The sequence below is a fragment of the Megalops cyprinoides genome, chromosome 16 (genome assembly GCF_013368585.1).
Source record: "Megalops cyprinoides isolate fMegCyp1 chromosome 16, fMegCyp1.pri, whole genome shotgun sequence".
Classification (NCBI taxonomy): Eukaryota; Metazoa; Chordata; class Actinopteri; order Elopiformes; family Megalopidae; genus Megalops; species Megalops cyprinoides.
This window is the reverse complement of record NC_050598.1, coordinates 6,640,867-6,653,800: the sequence shown is the minus strand read 5'-3', so window position 1 is coordinate 6,653,800 and position 12,934 is coordinate 6,640,867. Positions and strand designations below refer to the sequence as shown.

Below are 12,934 nucleotides of genomic sequence, written 5' to 3'. Positions count from 1 at the left end.
TTACACTGTTGTACTTTTAACATTGTTTATTAGTGCTTTGGCAACACTGCTTCTGTTTGTCCTGCCAATAACGTATAAATGAATTGAACTGAATTGAATTGAACTGAATTGATTGAAAAAGAAAGAGTGTTTCAGACACAGAGAGACTTTCACTTTTAAAAAGCACAGTCTTTACCATTGAGTAAAAATCAAGCATGTTAAAAAAGACAGAAACTAAACAAAATTACATTTTCAAAAATAAAAACACATCACAAAAACCTTAAACATAATTTCACTCATTACTGAAACATTAGTATAGATAAAACAAGGTTTTTTTCTTCATCAATATGACAAAGCACATCCATTGTGGCATGTTTAAATAATTTGAACTCCTGCAAGTTGTTCATGAAATGCAGATTCCAGTTTCAATCTTGACATCATCACTGGCTTAAAAACTAAAACAGCATCATTGAGCCCATGTCCATTTGCATAGATCTGATTTGATTTATTTATTGCAAGTTTCATTTTTCATATATGAAAATATGAAGACATTTTTCTGTGATGTGTTTCATTCTACAACTGACTGCAACCAAGTAGAAGAAAACTGCACACAGTCATGCATTTGCCCTTTCACATTTTATAATATTAAGCAATCACCAAGCAAGCGGAAGACGTCCTTCTCTGTATGACAGGAGTCACACTCATTTCGGATATTTGGATTAAACTTGCTAGCAACACTCAATCAGCTGTTCAGTGAGGGATCCTCCACTAGAGGTCACCAACCCATTTAGGGAGCGGGTCCACTTCAACAGCCATTCAAAATGTGCCAAAAAGGTGCCCCGCACCACTTTTTTGAGCATTTTCAAAATAGAGATCCTTTAGCCCTTTCAACTGTAAAATGTGTCCATAATTTTTGCCATCAGCATTCTGCAGTGGATTTATCATAATTGTAGGGACCTGGTGGCTTTGGCATCTGCCATTCCCCAAAACCTTGTGACAGAAATTATGTCCCCCAAGGGAATGTGCATCCTGTAGGTGTCTGTGAAAGTCCTCACCACTCAGGCAGAGCGTATGTTGATCTCTTTGGCCAGCTCACATTCGGTTTTTTACTTTACACCCGAGTAGTGTGTGGGTCTTCTGATACACACCCTCTGTTGCCTCCTCAACACACTTCACCAGGCATAAGGAACAAAATTATACATGGGAGGACAGCTAAACCTGTGAGCAACAGTCTTATCAAATCAAACAAAATGGAGGTATAGTCCCAATCCTCCTGATGTTCTGAGGATGGAACAGACTGAGGAAACACAGTGATCAAGTGGATCAGACCTGGACCAACTTCATACACAGGGAGATATAGTGAATTGGGCTGATGGCAGCCTACCCAGAAAAAGCAATCCATGGCCAGCTGCACTCCCTCCATCATGCCTGCCAATCTAATACAGGCAGTTTGTGCCACAGAACATAGGCTGTTGAATTCACAACTGGGACACGTCCTCTGTAGTATAATTGAGGTTGCAGATGGCTTTGATTCTGAAATTTCCCATTTAATGTCCCCAGCGTGTTCTATTGCACGTGTCCCAGGACAGACAGAGGCGTTGCCTCCTATTACTCAGTGACTGTATTGCTGTCACAACTGATCCAGGGCCAGAGCTGGTCAGTCAATGCATGTCATCAGTGTTTTTGAAGCAAATGGTTATGCCACCTACACATGCAGTCAGTTTCAGAGGCAGCAGACCAGAAATCGCAGGGTCTGCACCCTGCAGTATCACTCATACAGTCCCTTACAGGGAACAGCAGTGGCCCTCTGGAAAGGCAACATCCATATCGCTTTCCAAACACATTTGTGCTTAACACAGATCACTTTTACTTGGTCAAAAAGCTTACTGGCAGTGGTGGGATTCGAACCCACGCCCCCAAAGAGACTGGAGCCTTAATCCAGCGCCTTAGACCGCTCGGCCACACTACCTGTGCCAATAACAACAATAAGCAGCCAATAATTGCTGGTTCTGCACTTCAAACGACAATTTGCAGAAAGTTGTGCAAAACAGGCCATTTTTCTCCAGTGAAAAAGGCCACAAATTTCAGGTCAGGTGAATTGCCATAGACACAATACTTTTTTACATTAAAGGTGTATTAATAAAATAATGATGTGACATGCGCATGTTTAAAAAGTAATTATTTGATTATTATATGATTTTTTTGAGTATTATTCAGAAGTCTGGAAAGCCAACATCCATGTCATTTAGATCTGTGAAACACAAAAACTATTCTTGGACTTTGCCAATGCCCCGCCATTGTCTCGGGGACACATACCTGTCTTTCTCTCTTCCCAACATCTCTCACAGAGGTAAGTAAAAACCTGAACAGAAGAGAGATCGTGCAGTGAGAGGTCACTGAAGCAATGATGCACAGTTCTGTGAAAGGTCTGTGGAAGCAGAACACAGAAGATAAGGGATGGTCAGAATAATCAAGAGGAGAAAAAGTAATCTTGAAAAATACAACAGCACTGTGCTTTGAAACATAAAATTTATCAAGTTTCTCTGAGAGAGAGATAGAATGACGTTTTAAGGCCAGTGACCTTAAAAATCATTAGTGACAGTTGGTTTTGGGGCCTGTAAGGCATGGATGACAGAGGCAATGCTCTGACGCACATTAAAGGCCACAGGGTATGGATTCCTGATGTTACAGCTCTGCTAACGATCCCTAACGGTCAGCTTTGACATGTTTATTCAGTAGGTACAATTACGCGGGCTGAGCATGGAAAAGTATAAGCAGACGTTAACTAATGTAATCGCTAAAATGCAATCAGTGTTAATGTGCTGTCTATTTGTGACACTGTGTGAACCGTTTTGAACCTGTTTCTGGAGTAAAGTTTCGAAACCAGTTTTATGGGGGATTCAGAAAACACAGGAAACTGAATTAAAGCTCCAGGCTATTTCCCAGACAAGCTTAAAAAAGAGAACACTCGATAACATGATCAGTAAAATGGATCAGGGTAGTGTTTGGAGACTTTACAGTCTGGGGTTCAGGGAAAGTCACTGAGGCAAGTGAAAAGTAAATGTTTTGGAAGGTCAAGATGACACACATAACAGTCCCTTGTGGACAGGGTTAAATGAAGGCTTTATTCTAGCTGGGGAAGACACGTGTGCTATGTCATGTTTCTATGTAACTATGCAAATACTCTTGTGATTTTGGCACTGTCTCTGTTGTCATACATAGTTCCTGACAAACTTCACTCAAGGAATAAGACCTTGAAAATTTATGATTAGAATGAAATACTACTCTCACAACTGCGCAAATAAAATAGTGTACAAATGATATCTGATACATAAAGTTTTCAAGTAGTATACGAAAGACATTCCTGTGAAACTCACCGTACACCAGACGAGGTGGCCGAGTGGTTAAGGCGATGGACTGCTAATCCATTGTGCTCTGCACGCGTGGGTTCGAATCCCATCCTCGTCGAGCGGTGTGTTTTCCTACATACGGACCAATGCCTCACTGTAAAATCTTATTTCTTTCTCAAAAAGCATACTTTCAAATGTATATGGGATGGTGTGGTGAATCACGATGTGCTATTACTATGCCCATGTGTCAACTTTACTTTGTCACTTTGTGCTGTGACAATAAAGCGTTTTAGAAATAATTAATATCGAAACAGAAATGTGGTGAAATACAAGTAACACATGATTCCAGCTTGAAATTTTTCAAATGGAAGGGCGCTTCAAACTCTAGAATTCATATTCATATATCTACCCTACGACACTTTCACCGAAAGCTCAGGAACCCCCACATTTTAAAAGCTTCCTCGCTGCGAGCAGGATTCGAACCTGCGCGGGGAAACCCCATTGGATTTCGAGTCCAACGCCTTAACCACTCGGCCATCGCAGCCACAGGACTCTGACCGGCTTTCATTAATCACTATTCTCACAGCAATTCAACCGTAATGGCTATGTTAAAGTTCTAAAACGTGCTTGTGCAACCTTGTGTTCCGCATTTGTGTCCAACACAGGTCACATTTAATTGGTCGAAAATTGTCTGGCAGCGGTGGGATTCGAACCCACGCCCCCGAAGAGACTGGAGCCTTAATCCAGCGCCTTAGACCGCTCGGCCACGCTACCGGTCGCCAAAGAGCCAATAATTGCTGGTTCGGCATTTCAAACCACAATTTGCGCATGCAACGTTTAAGCGTTTGAGTAAACAACTTGTCACAAGAGGGCGTAGAAGAGCCTGGGTGGAATTCGTGAAACAGGCCATTTTCTCCAGTGGAAAAAGGCCACAAATTTCAGGTCAGGCGAATTCCCACAAATAACAGTTTTACATTAAAGGTGTATTATTAAAATAATGATGTTACATGTCTGTTTTAAAAAAGTGATCATGATTATTTTATTGAGTAGTATTTGGAAGTCTGTAAATATCATTGCAGTTGTTCCCACTCATCCCACTGCTTTAAAATGATTTATTTCTCTGTTTTTGCTACTGGTATTTTACAACCGATTTATGATTTAAGTGATTGTGGATATTCTATATTAAAAGAAAACTTTATCACAGAGTTTAATGGGAGTTCCTGTGTTAGCGTGGCTCAGTTTTGGTGAAGTCCATAAGAGGAAAACGTGTAGGTAACACCTCCTTTGGCCTGAAACATACCACAGTGTCTAGGTACGCAAATGTTGAAGAGACACCAGGAGGCCAAAATCAACAGAATTTTTAAAGACTTCACTAAATAGACATTTCCCTGCGTTATCATAATTACATCTGTGACATCTCACCAAAATACAGTAGGATGTCGAATCTGTGATAAGGTATAAAAGCATATTAGCATATCAGCCATGACAGTGATAGTTAGGTTTATAATTGCATTTGTCAATATACAACACAGATGAGATACATGCTTCTGGCACCACACTGCCAAGTATACATTGCTATTTATTTTGTTGTTTACACACATCATGTCACAGAGTTCACAAGCAACCTCGTCATTGTTGTTTCATCAATCAGAGTGCTTATTTTACAAATACAAAACTACTACTGTTATAAAACAAATCACATTAAATTCTGGCTGCTTCAATATGAGGTACCAGCTGAACTTCAGTCTCTTGTAATATACAAGGTAGAAGCAGATTCAACACACATTCTCCTTCCATGAATGCAATTCTCCTTGCTCTTGGCATAATCTATTTTGTGTTTGACCATCTAACTACTTGCACAGTTACATGAAAAATTACCAGTTGATGCACTGAGACAAGAAAACAATTTCTGAATCTGTATAATACTGAAGAGCAACCTCACAGAAAATCTGAAATACGTTGTTCCTTACCTTAATGGTACACATAGTCATTTGTGTAACTACTCATTATAGAAAGAATTGCCTATGAAGTCTACAATGTCACATACCAACATTTCTGCAAAGAAATGGAGATTTCTCTGCTGCTGAACCCAGTTCCTTGCTCATGAATATACATACACTATAAGGTAAGGAACAACAAAATAAAAAGTCTTTAAATGCCATTGTAGGATGTTAAACAATTTTGGACAGGGTTGCAAAACATGACTAGATAATTGACTACTGAATCGTTAGGATCTGGTAATACAATATTTCTGACTGTGAGTTTTCCAGGAACACATTTGCCTCTCTTTATTTTACCATTAATCACAACACTTACACAAGTTACATTCTATAATCAGCTTAATCTAAGATCAAAGTTAGTCATCTCAAGACTTAGTCTGCATTTTCCCCATTCCCACCCACCATTTCAACTGAAAAAAAGAAACAGATGTTGAAAAAAGGCAAATATATTTAAAGAATCACAGAAGAGATATTACTTCATTAGAAGGAAACGCTAACGAAAATATGGAACACCACAAAATGGTCCCGATACAGAGGAGTATTGTTGAAAAACTTGTTCAGATCCCATAAACATTCCATCAGATATTGCATGAATCATTTCATTGAAATCAATTTCAGTTTATGGACAAGCTTCCATTTCTCCTCTGCTGCTGACCTCACTTAGTACATGGCATTATGATCAAATGGGGCCACTCTGTCCTGAAGGCTGTAGTGTCCAAAGAAGTTAATTGTGAAAATAAACACGGTTTCATTGAACCAGTGAATCCCTCCTCTACCCCAAAACCCCCAGCTTTGTTTACATTTTACGGAAACTTGCAAAATCTGCTGGATTGTTGCTTTCAATGACAAAGAACCTCACAACATAAAACCCACCATGCTGTCTAAAAAGGTACAAAACTCTCACAGGGGGTGCAGGGAGGGCATTGGAGGGGGGTTGGGGCCCTGTCTTCATTCACCAAGGCCTCCACATGGAAGGATCTCCTCCAGGGAAGAATGGGGGCAGGGCAGGGTGAAGAAGGCCAGCGTGGGGGACGGGGGAGGGGGAGCCCGGGGGGGAGGGTGACACAGGCTCCCGGCTTCCCCCGCTGGCCTCTGCAGCCTCGCGGAACCGGGGGGAGAGCTGGGGGCTGGTGGGAGATGGGGGAGGGGGCGGAGAGGCAGAAGCGTGGAGGTGAAGGGGATGGGGCTGGAACGCCGCTAGGGGCAGCGAGAGGGGGGAGTGAGGTGGAGCGGTCGGGAGGGGGCCGCAGCCGTCCTTGCTGCTGTTTGTAGCAGCACCACTGCTCAAGGCACCGCCAGGCTTTCCGCTCACGTGGGGCAGGGACTTGAGCAAGTGATTTAGCAGCCGGGCGCCCAGGGTCTTATCCATGCCCGGGCAGCTGAGCAGGAGGTTGTGCACCTCGTGCATGCACTGGATGTAGCCGCTGCTGTAGCGCTGACGGGATTCCAGCCCCAGAGTACCCCCTGGAACTCCTGAGCAGAGAGGTAATAAGAATGAGAGGTGTGGTAGCCCACTGTAGATGGTTCCAGAGAGCTGAGCATAACATCTCCACACAACAACCAATTTGTTATTAGCTTCAATGTACCATTATTCCTTAAAACCTCCCATGTGTTCTCAAAGCTTGACTTGAGCTCCCAACATTGACCCTCTGTCTTGCTCCTGTAACTTGGCACAGCGTGACTAAGAGGACACCCTTCGAAGACAAACTTCCGTACCTGCCCCATTACTCCTCTGCAGGCTCTCCATGTGCTGCACTGTGATCTCCAGGACGTCTGCCTTCTCCAGCTTGGATTGCTATGACAAAAACAAACTTCACTGCACTGCATATAAGTTTTTTGGAACTGCAAACTGAGCATTAAGCATGCCCCACAATGCACACACTCACCCACAGGCTGTTTTATAAACTACAAGTCCCATAAGCCCCTTTCAGACATCCACTGCAACCCTGAACTTATCTAGACATTACCCGGAGAAGCTGAATGTGAGAATGCAAATTTCCGAATCAGTCGCACTGGACATTAAATGGACTTTACCCTGCCAGCTCCCCAGTACAAAGTCTGTGTAATGCCTGATTGAGTCCATGTATGAACAGAGCAGGTCATTGACTGGAGAATTCACAGCAAGTGTGTGGGCATGTTGATGACTTTTCTATCATGCGACTGGTGCAAAACCGGAAGAATACAAACATCTGCTTCATACTCTTTTCTGCTTGCTTGTATATTGCTTTCCACTCTTTCGTTGATATTGCGGATACATCCAAATGCATGTTATTTTGAGTCCAACGATCGTTAAAGAGATAGTTAGCTATAGCTATACTGACAAAACTTGTCTCTTATGATGATTAATAACATTGGTTAGTAGTTTATTATCTGGTTAGTAGCTAGCTAAGCTGTAGCTAAGTAATAGTGATAGGTATAGTGAGATAGGTGAACTGGTGACCTAACATTACATAGCAAACAACAAAAACTTACCTTCCTGTTATAATAAATGTATAATTAATAGTAAATTATGTGTACTGGTAGCACCATTTGGATGGGTATATGTGATATTTTTTTATAGGCTACCCAAAAGTACAATAGCTATGTTCTCCTTCTCCTCCTCCATGCCACATTATGTTCCCGTACCACCAAAAAGTAAGACATTGAAAAAAAAACCCCGAAAATACTTCAACTCACGAATACTTTTCGTGAACTCGTCAATACTTTTCACTCGTGAGAATGCAAGTGGCATCTAACTGGAAAATACCACAAGGAAATCTGGACGTTTTTAAACTCGCAATGATTTCACACGACAATGTAACATACTACAAATGTAATCATTAATGGTCGCATACTGGGTACTACACTGAAAAATAGCATGCAGCATACAGTATATACTTGTGTAGTACGCAGTACACAGTATGCAGTAGGCGGTTTTGAATACAGCCACTGCGATTTCTGCAGCGTACGTTTTGCTTCATGTCCTGCCTCTTGCATGCTCTACCCAGGCGCCACCCCTCGCCTAAACCAAACCGGAGTATTCCCAGTAGGTGAGAACGCGTTTGACATGGACAATCTCCTGTTGTGTGCTACGTGTGTGAAAAGGCAACTCCAGACAATGTCCGGACCCGATTCTCCGGACATTCTCCGAAGTTCATATGTGAAAACAGCTATAGTGCACCACAGGATAGTTGACAGGGATTGAAGACAATAACACCCCATGGCAGACCTCTGGCTACAGATGGCTAATGACACAACCCCAAATCAAGATTGAATCTGGCAACAACTGACTGCATGGAGAGAACATTGATTGTGATTCTTCTGTCATTTCTCAGGGAAAAATACTGTTCTTTAGATGTTGCAATAATAGGCCTACTGTGTTCCTCAAAAACAAGGTCATGTAGGTCACCCTAACACCCTAACCTCTATGGTTAAACAGAGGTTTGGTTGATTATGTTGATCAGAGTAGCAAAATGCAATTCTAGCAATAAAGGAAGTTGGAACTGCTCTCTGACCTCTGGTTTGTTTTGCATAGTCTTTTGATTAGGTATGTGTTATGCTGCGTAAAGTCATGTCTGTAAGTTTTCTGACTCAGTTTGTTACAAGCACCTTGAATTGCAGAACTATTAATTCCTGGAAATACCCCAGCAGTTTGATAATTTTGTTATCTTATTTGTAACATCAGTTTGTGAGTTTTGTGGAAAAGACCATGTTTTTCAAAGATGCATCTGTGAGATGTTTGGTAGTCTTAAAGGGCTATTTTGCAGAGGGTTAGTATTGCTGTCTGCAATACAGAAGACCAAGCCAGTGCTTTTGGTGCTAGCTGTGGTGCATAGGTCCTGGTATATCATGCAGATTTGACAGCTGAGGACAGAACCAGTACTGCAAAGTCATAGCTGGGAGGGTAACTTCAAGAGAAGGTCATGTGAAGTATTTATTGGTTGGTCACTGCTTTTTTCAACCCTTGCTGCACTCTACACATTCTTTGATTTGGACAAAGTTTTTAACTCCACATCAAATAAAAAAGACATGCATTTAATGAGCACCTGAAGCAGTTCCCTCTGCTCTTGTGCTAAAGGTCGAGTTCTTAGGGGAATACCCATACTCCCCCACTGTTTTAAGTAAACTCATGTTTATGTATGTGTGTGCTACGCTCTACCCACGCTCAGTACGTATTCAGCAACCTCTGTCCGGGTGAGCGTGTACGATGCCTCTACCTGAGCGTTCAAAACTCTGCAGGTAGTGGTGAGTCCCCCATACTCACGTCAAGGTTGTAGGCATCTACCATGATACCCTTCAGCTGCTCCAGGCTGCAGTTGATTCGTTCCCGACGCCTCTTCTCTATCAAGGGCTTCCGCAGCTGAGGCGACGAGAGAGACGATAAAGAAGGAAGGCGAATATCAACAAGTGAACTTCTTCGTCGGTTGCTTCTGTAAAGTCTTATTCTGAGTGGATCTGGTCATAAATGAAGCGATCTTACATTAATGAAACGGATCGTCAGATTCTTTTTGATCCGTTTTCATCAGTTGGACAAGACTACAGTCGCCCCCCTCCCCCCCGAATTGATGGGCTTGAATTGATTCGAAGATTATCGTTTGTCTGACTTCATTATATTTATTCATTCATCCACAGGGGGAAATTAAACGATCGTTTACACAACCAGAAGCAATGGGTGTGAATCGGTTCAAGCTTGCCGTCACAGGGAATTTGGCATTCGCTTATGAGGCAGGAACAATGGCTGCAAGATTTGGCAAATGCAGCCCCTTTGGGCCTTCAAGAAGACCTTCAAATTTTTGAATGACACCAGTCCAGCGCTTAACTTTGCAATTAGTCCTAGTCACAGTTGTTTTGCAGCTTGGCTACACAAGGCGACTTAAAGAGCTGCTCTAAACTTGTCAAAAGAACTTTCAAAGATCGTCTTTTGGAAAGACAACCACGGCAGTTTCGCTGAACGATTTCGGCTAGCAGATGACCTACATTTCAACAAGACCTATACACAACTACAGAAATGTGCAATGTCATACTTGTTGACGACGTAGGAAGGAAATTCTATGAAGTATAACATGAAGTCGTAGATAGTGAGTTCTGTGCTGGAGACACCATGCGACATGACTCACGCTGCGTTTGCGATTGACCTGTAGCCACTTAGGTAACAAGCGTACAGTTATGAACTGCAAAGCGGTATTTCGAACATCATATGGAATGATCAGTTCGAAGCGGTTGCATGAATTTAGGTTACCCACCTTTCTCTCTTCCTTTGCGTTGAAATTCCTTTCGGAAACGCTACCCATGTTGGACGCTGTCATCCCCCACTTGCACCAAGTTTAAAATACCTAAGTGTCGTCTTGTTTTTTTTCTACGGTGTTTGTCACTTTATGTACCTTCCAAACGAGCTCTCTGTTTCGAGGCAGTGTATGTTGTGTTAAATGATTTCGAAAGACGTGAGATGTGATGGGAAGAGGGGTTTATACGTGCACCGCCTCCACCCAATAACATTTACATGACAATGTATGGGTGCTCTTTCCCCCACACTTTCCCACAGTCCCGGGGGGACGTGTTTGCCATCATGTCCACTCTATCACCGTTGTCAAGCCACGGATGAATGGAAAGCAGAGAGGGGTGGCGCGCGTGAGGTTTGACGGAGCGGTGCTGAAGGGAGGTAGCTGTGTTTTATATGTCCTGGGACTATCAGAGTCAGACAGGTGCGGCTTAGCTGGCACTGATCTGTTTCATCTCTCCGTCTTAAAGCAGGGCCCTTATCATTAGTGACAAGTGGTTTCCTGTGGCTCAGATCAACAAACTGATCAGCACTCAGGAAACTGAATCTCGCAACATTTAGAGGACGCGAGTTTTATTCATGCATTTATCACAATCTTCCTTTCGGTGCTGATATTGTGGACCATGATATCTGTCTGTCTGGTGTCCCTGGTATAATCATTTAATTCAGGTGTTCATCGTGTCGTCTCAGAAAGAAATGCATAAGCAGAAAAAGTAAAAATCGACCCACGTGGTCACGCAAACTACAGTGTTTAATTCAAACGACTGAATTTTTGAAGTCATGTAACAGTATTTAACGGTGTATTAAGTATTAAGTAACCCCTGATAAACTCTTTACTTGTGCGCTGCATAACCCGTTATTACATGGTGATGATTACACTATCTGTTAGTCGTTGTTAGATGTTTGTTGATTGGTGACAGAAGCATGCCAACCGTTTTCATGATGTATAATATCTGTTCAATTTTTTTAAAAAAATCTTCATATTTGGATTTCACATTTAAGAACTGCTGTTCTATTTTACTAATTCGCCCACCTTGCAGTAAAATCAGATAGGCCTATCGCCAAGGAAAAGACCAGTACGTTGAAATCGATTAGCGTATCACGTCGACGGGAGAAAACTGAGACTGAACGTACCAAAGGCATAAAATAAGTAGCTATCTAGATGTATCAAGAGCCTTCGCTGAATTTCCCACCCCCTACAGACTCCCTCAAGAGAAAGCATAAAGGGAGATGAAGGGGAAGAATCGCACAACAATAGTAAATAGCGTTCCGCCTTTTCAGCTTCGGAACGCGGCGGGGGAATCTCTGTGCATTGTCTCTGCCTTTCCCACCCTCCTTCCTCCTCGCGCCGACCCCCTCCTCTCTGCTCCATTGTTTTCTCCATTATCCTCGAGACGGACACACTCCAATGAAGCGCGCGAAGATCTCTCTTTTTTGCTCCTTGTCCTGCTGTAATGACCCTCAGTTGAGAGAATAATAGCCAGGGTGCTAAAGCTTTAATGGCTATCTTAAGCACTTAAATCCGAATTAGTTTTTTTTTTTCGCGAAATGGGACTTGGCAGGAGTCATGGGGGAAGGGTGACATCCCAAAGTTGCAGACCGCTCCTCTCTTTTGTGATGAATACGGCGCAGCAAAAGGAATTTATTGAAGCTTTGTAGTGTAGACACTGAAAACATAGGCCTATTTAAATTTTGGTTGGTGCAACTTTACAGTCTTTTGTAAAAAACACAAATTTACAAAGGAAGTGGTTCAACAGATCTTTTTAGAAATACATTTATGCATTTTCTGTTCTTCATCTTGATTTGCATTAATGACACCAACACTTGCTGTGTTCTCTCCTTTTTTTCTCTTCAGAATTTGCGTTTAGCTAGTCGTGACTTATTTACCTCTTTTTCTGCAGCGGAGGACTGGTTTTGCATAGAGCACATAAAGGAAAAAAAACAGACTGCTTTCAGACGTTAATTGGAATTCAGACAAACCTTCTCACGGGTGTACATTTAGACTGATAAAGCACGAGCACGTACACATCTTCTCGGTCCCACCTGTGGTTTTTGTATGCATGCTGTGTAAACATGCCTCTTTATCGTAATCTTTCTCTGTGCAGTCTTACAGTGAGCTTTCTCTACCCATTGCCATAGTCACCGCAATAGGAGCGCGACAATAGATGTTTTACTTTTCGTAAGGGGTACAAAGGAGCAGTTCGACTGTGGCACTAGGGGGCGACGCGGGACACGCGATTGGCACTGCTCCATGTGTGGAAACTGCCAACCTCTTCCACAGAAGGGGACTCGTGTGATGCAGTTGCTGTCGGCAAAGTGAAGAAAATACACATTCAGATAGCGATAAA

At 42.5% G+C, this 12,934-nt stretch overlaps 1 protein-coding gene and 4 non-coding genes across 5 annotated transcripts; 1 reads left to right on the top strand and 4 right to left on the bottom strand.

The window, feature by feature from the left end:
• Positions 1 to 1,866: 1,866 nt before the first annotated feature.
• On the bottom strand, positions 1,867 to 1,948 carry trnal-aag. The gene has a single exon. It is a non-coding gene; the product is annotated as a tRNA-Leu (tRNA).
• Positions 1,949 to 3,365: 1,417 nt separating this feature from the next.
• trnas-gcu lies at positions 3,366 to 3,447 on the top strand. The gene has a single exon. It is a non-coding gene; the product is annotated as a tRNA-Ser (tRNA).
• Positions 3,448 to 3,791: 344 nt separating this feature from the next.
• On the bottom strand, positions 3,792 to 3,873 carry trnas-cga. The gene has a single exon. It is a non-coding gene; the product is annotated as a tRNA-Ser (tRNA).
• A 148-nt stretch (positions 3,874 to 4,021) lies between these two features.
• trnal-aag lies at positions 4,022 to 4,103 on the bottom strand. The gene has a single exon. It is a non-coding gene; the product is annotated as a tRNA-Leu (tRNA).
• A 2,178-nt stretch (positions 4,104 to 6,281) lies between these two features.
• Positions 6,282 to 10,614, bottom strand: her8a (hairy-related 8a). Its single transcript, XM_036547536.1, has 4 exons — positions 10,552 to 10,614; positions 9,573 to 9,668; positions 7,046 to 7,124; positions 6,282 to 6,802 (listed from the first exon to the last, which is right to left on the bottom strand). The coding sequence occupies exons 1-4, from the start codon at positions 10,612 to 10,614 to the stop codon at positions 6,282 to 6,284; spliced, it is 759 nt and encodes a 252-aa protein (XP_036403429.1).
• Between the last annotated feature and the right edge of the window lie 2,320 nt (positions 10,615 to 12,934).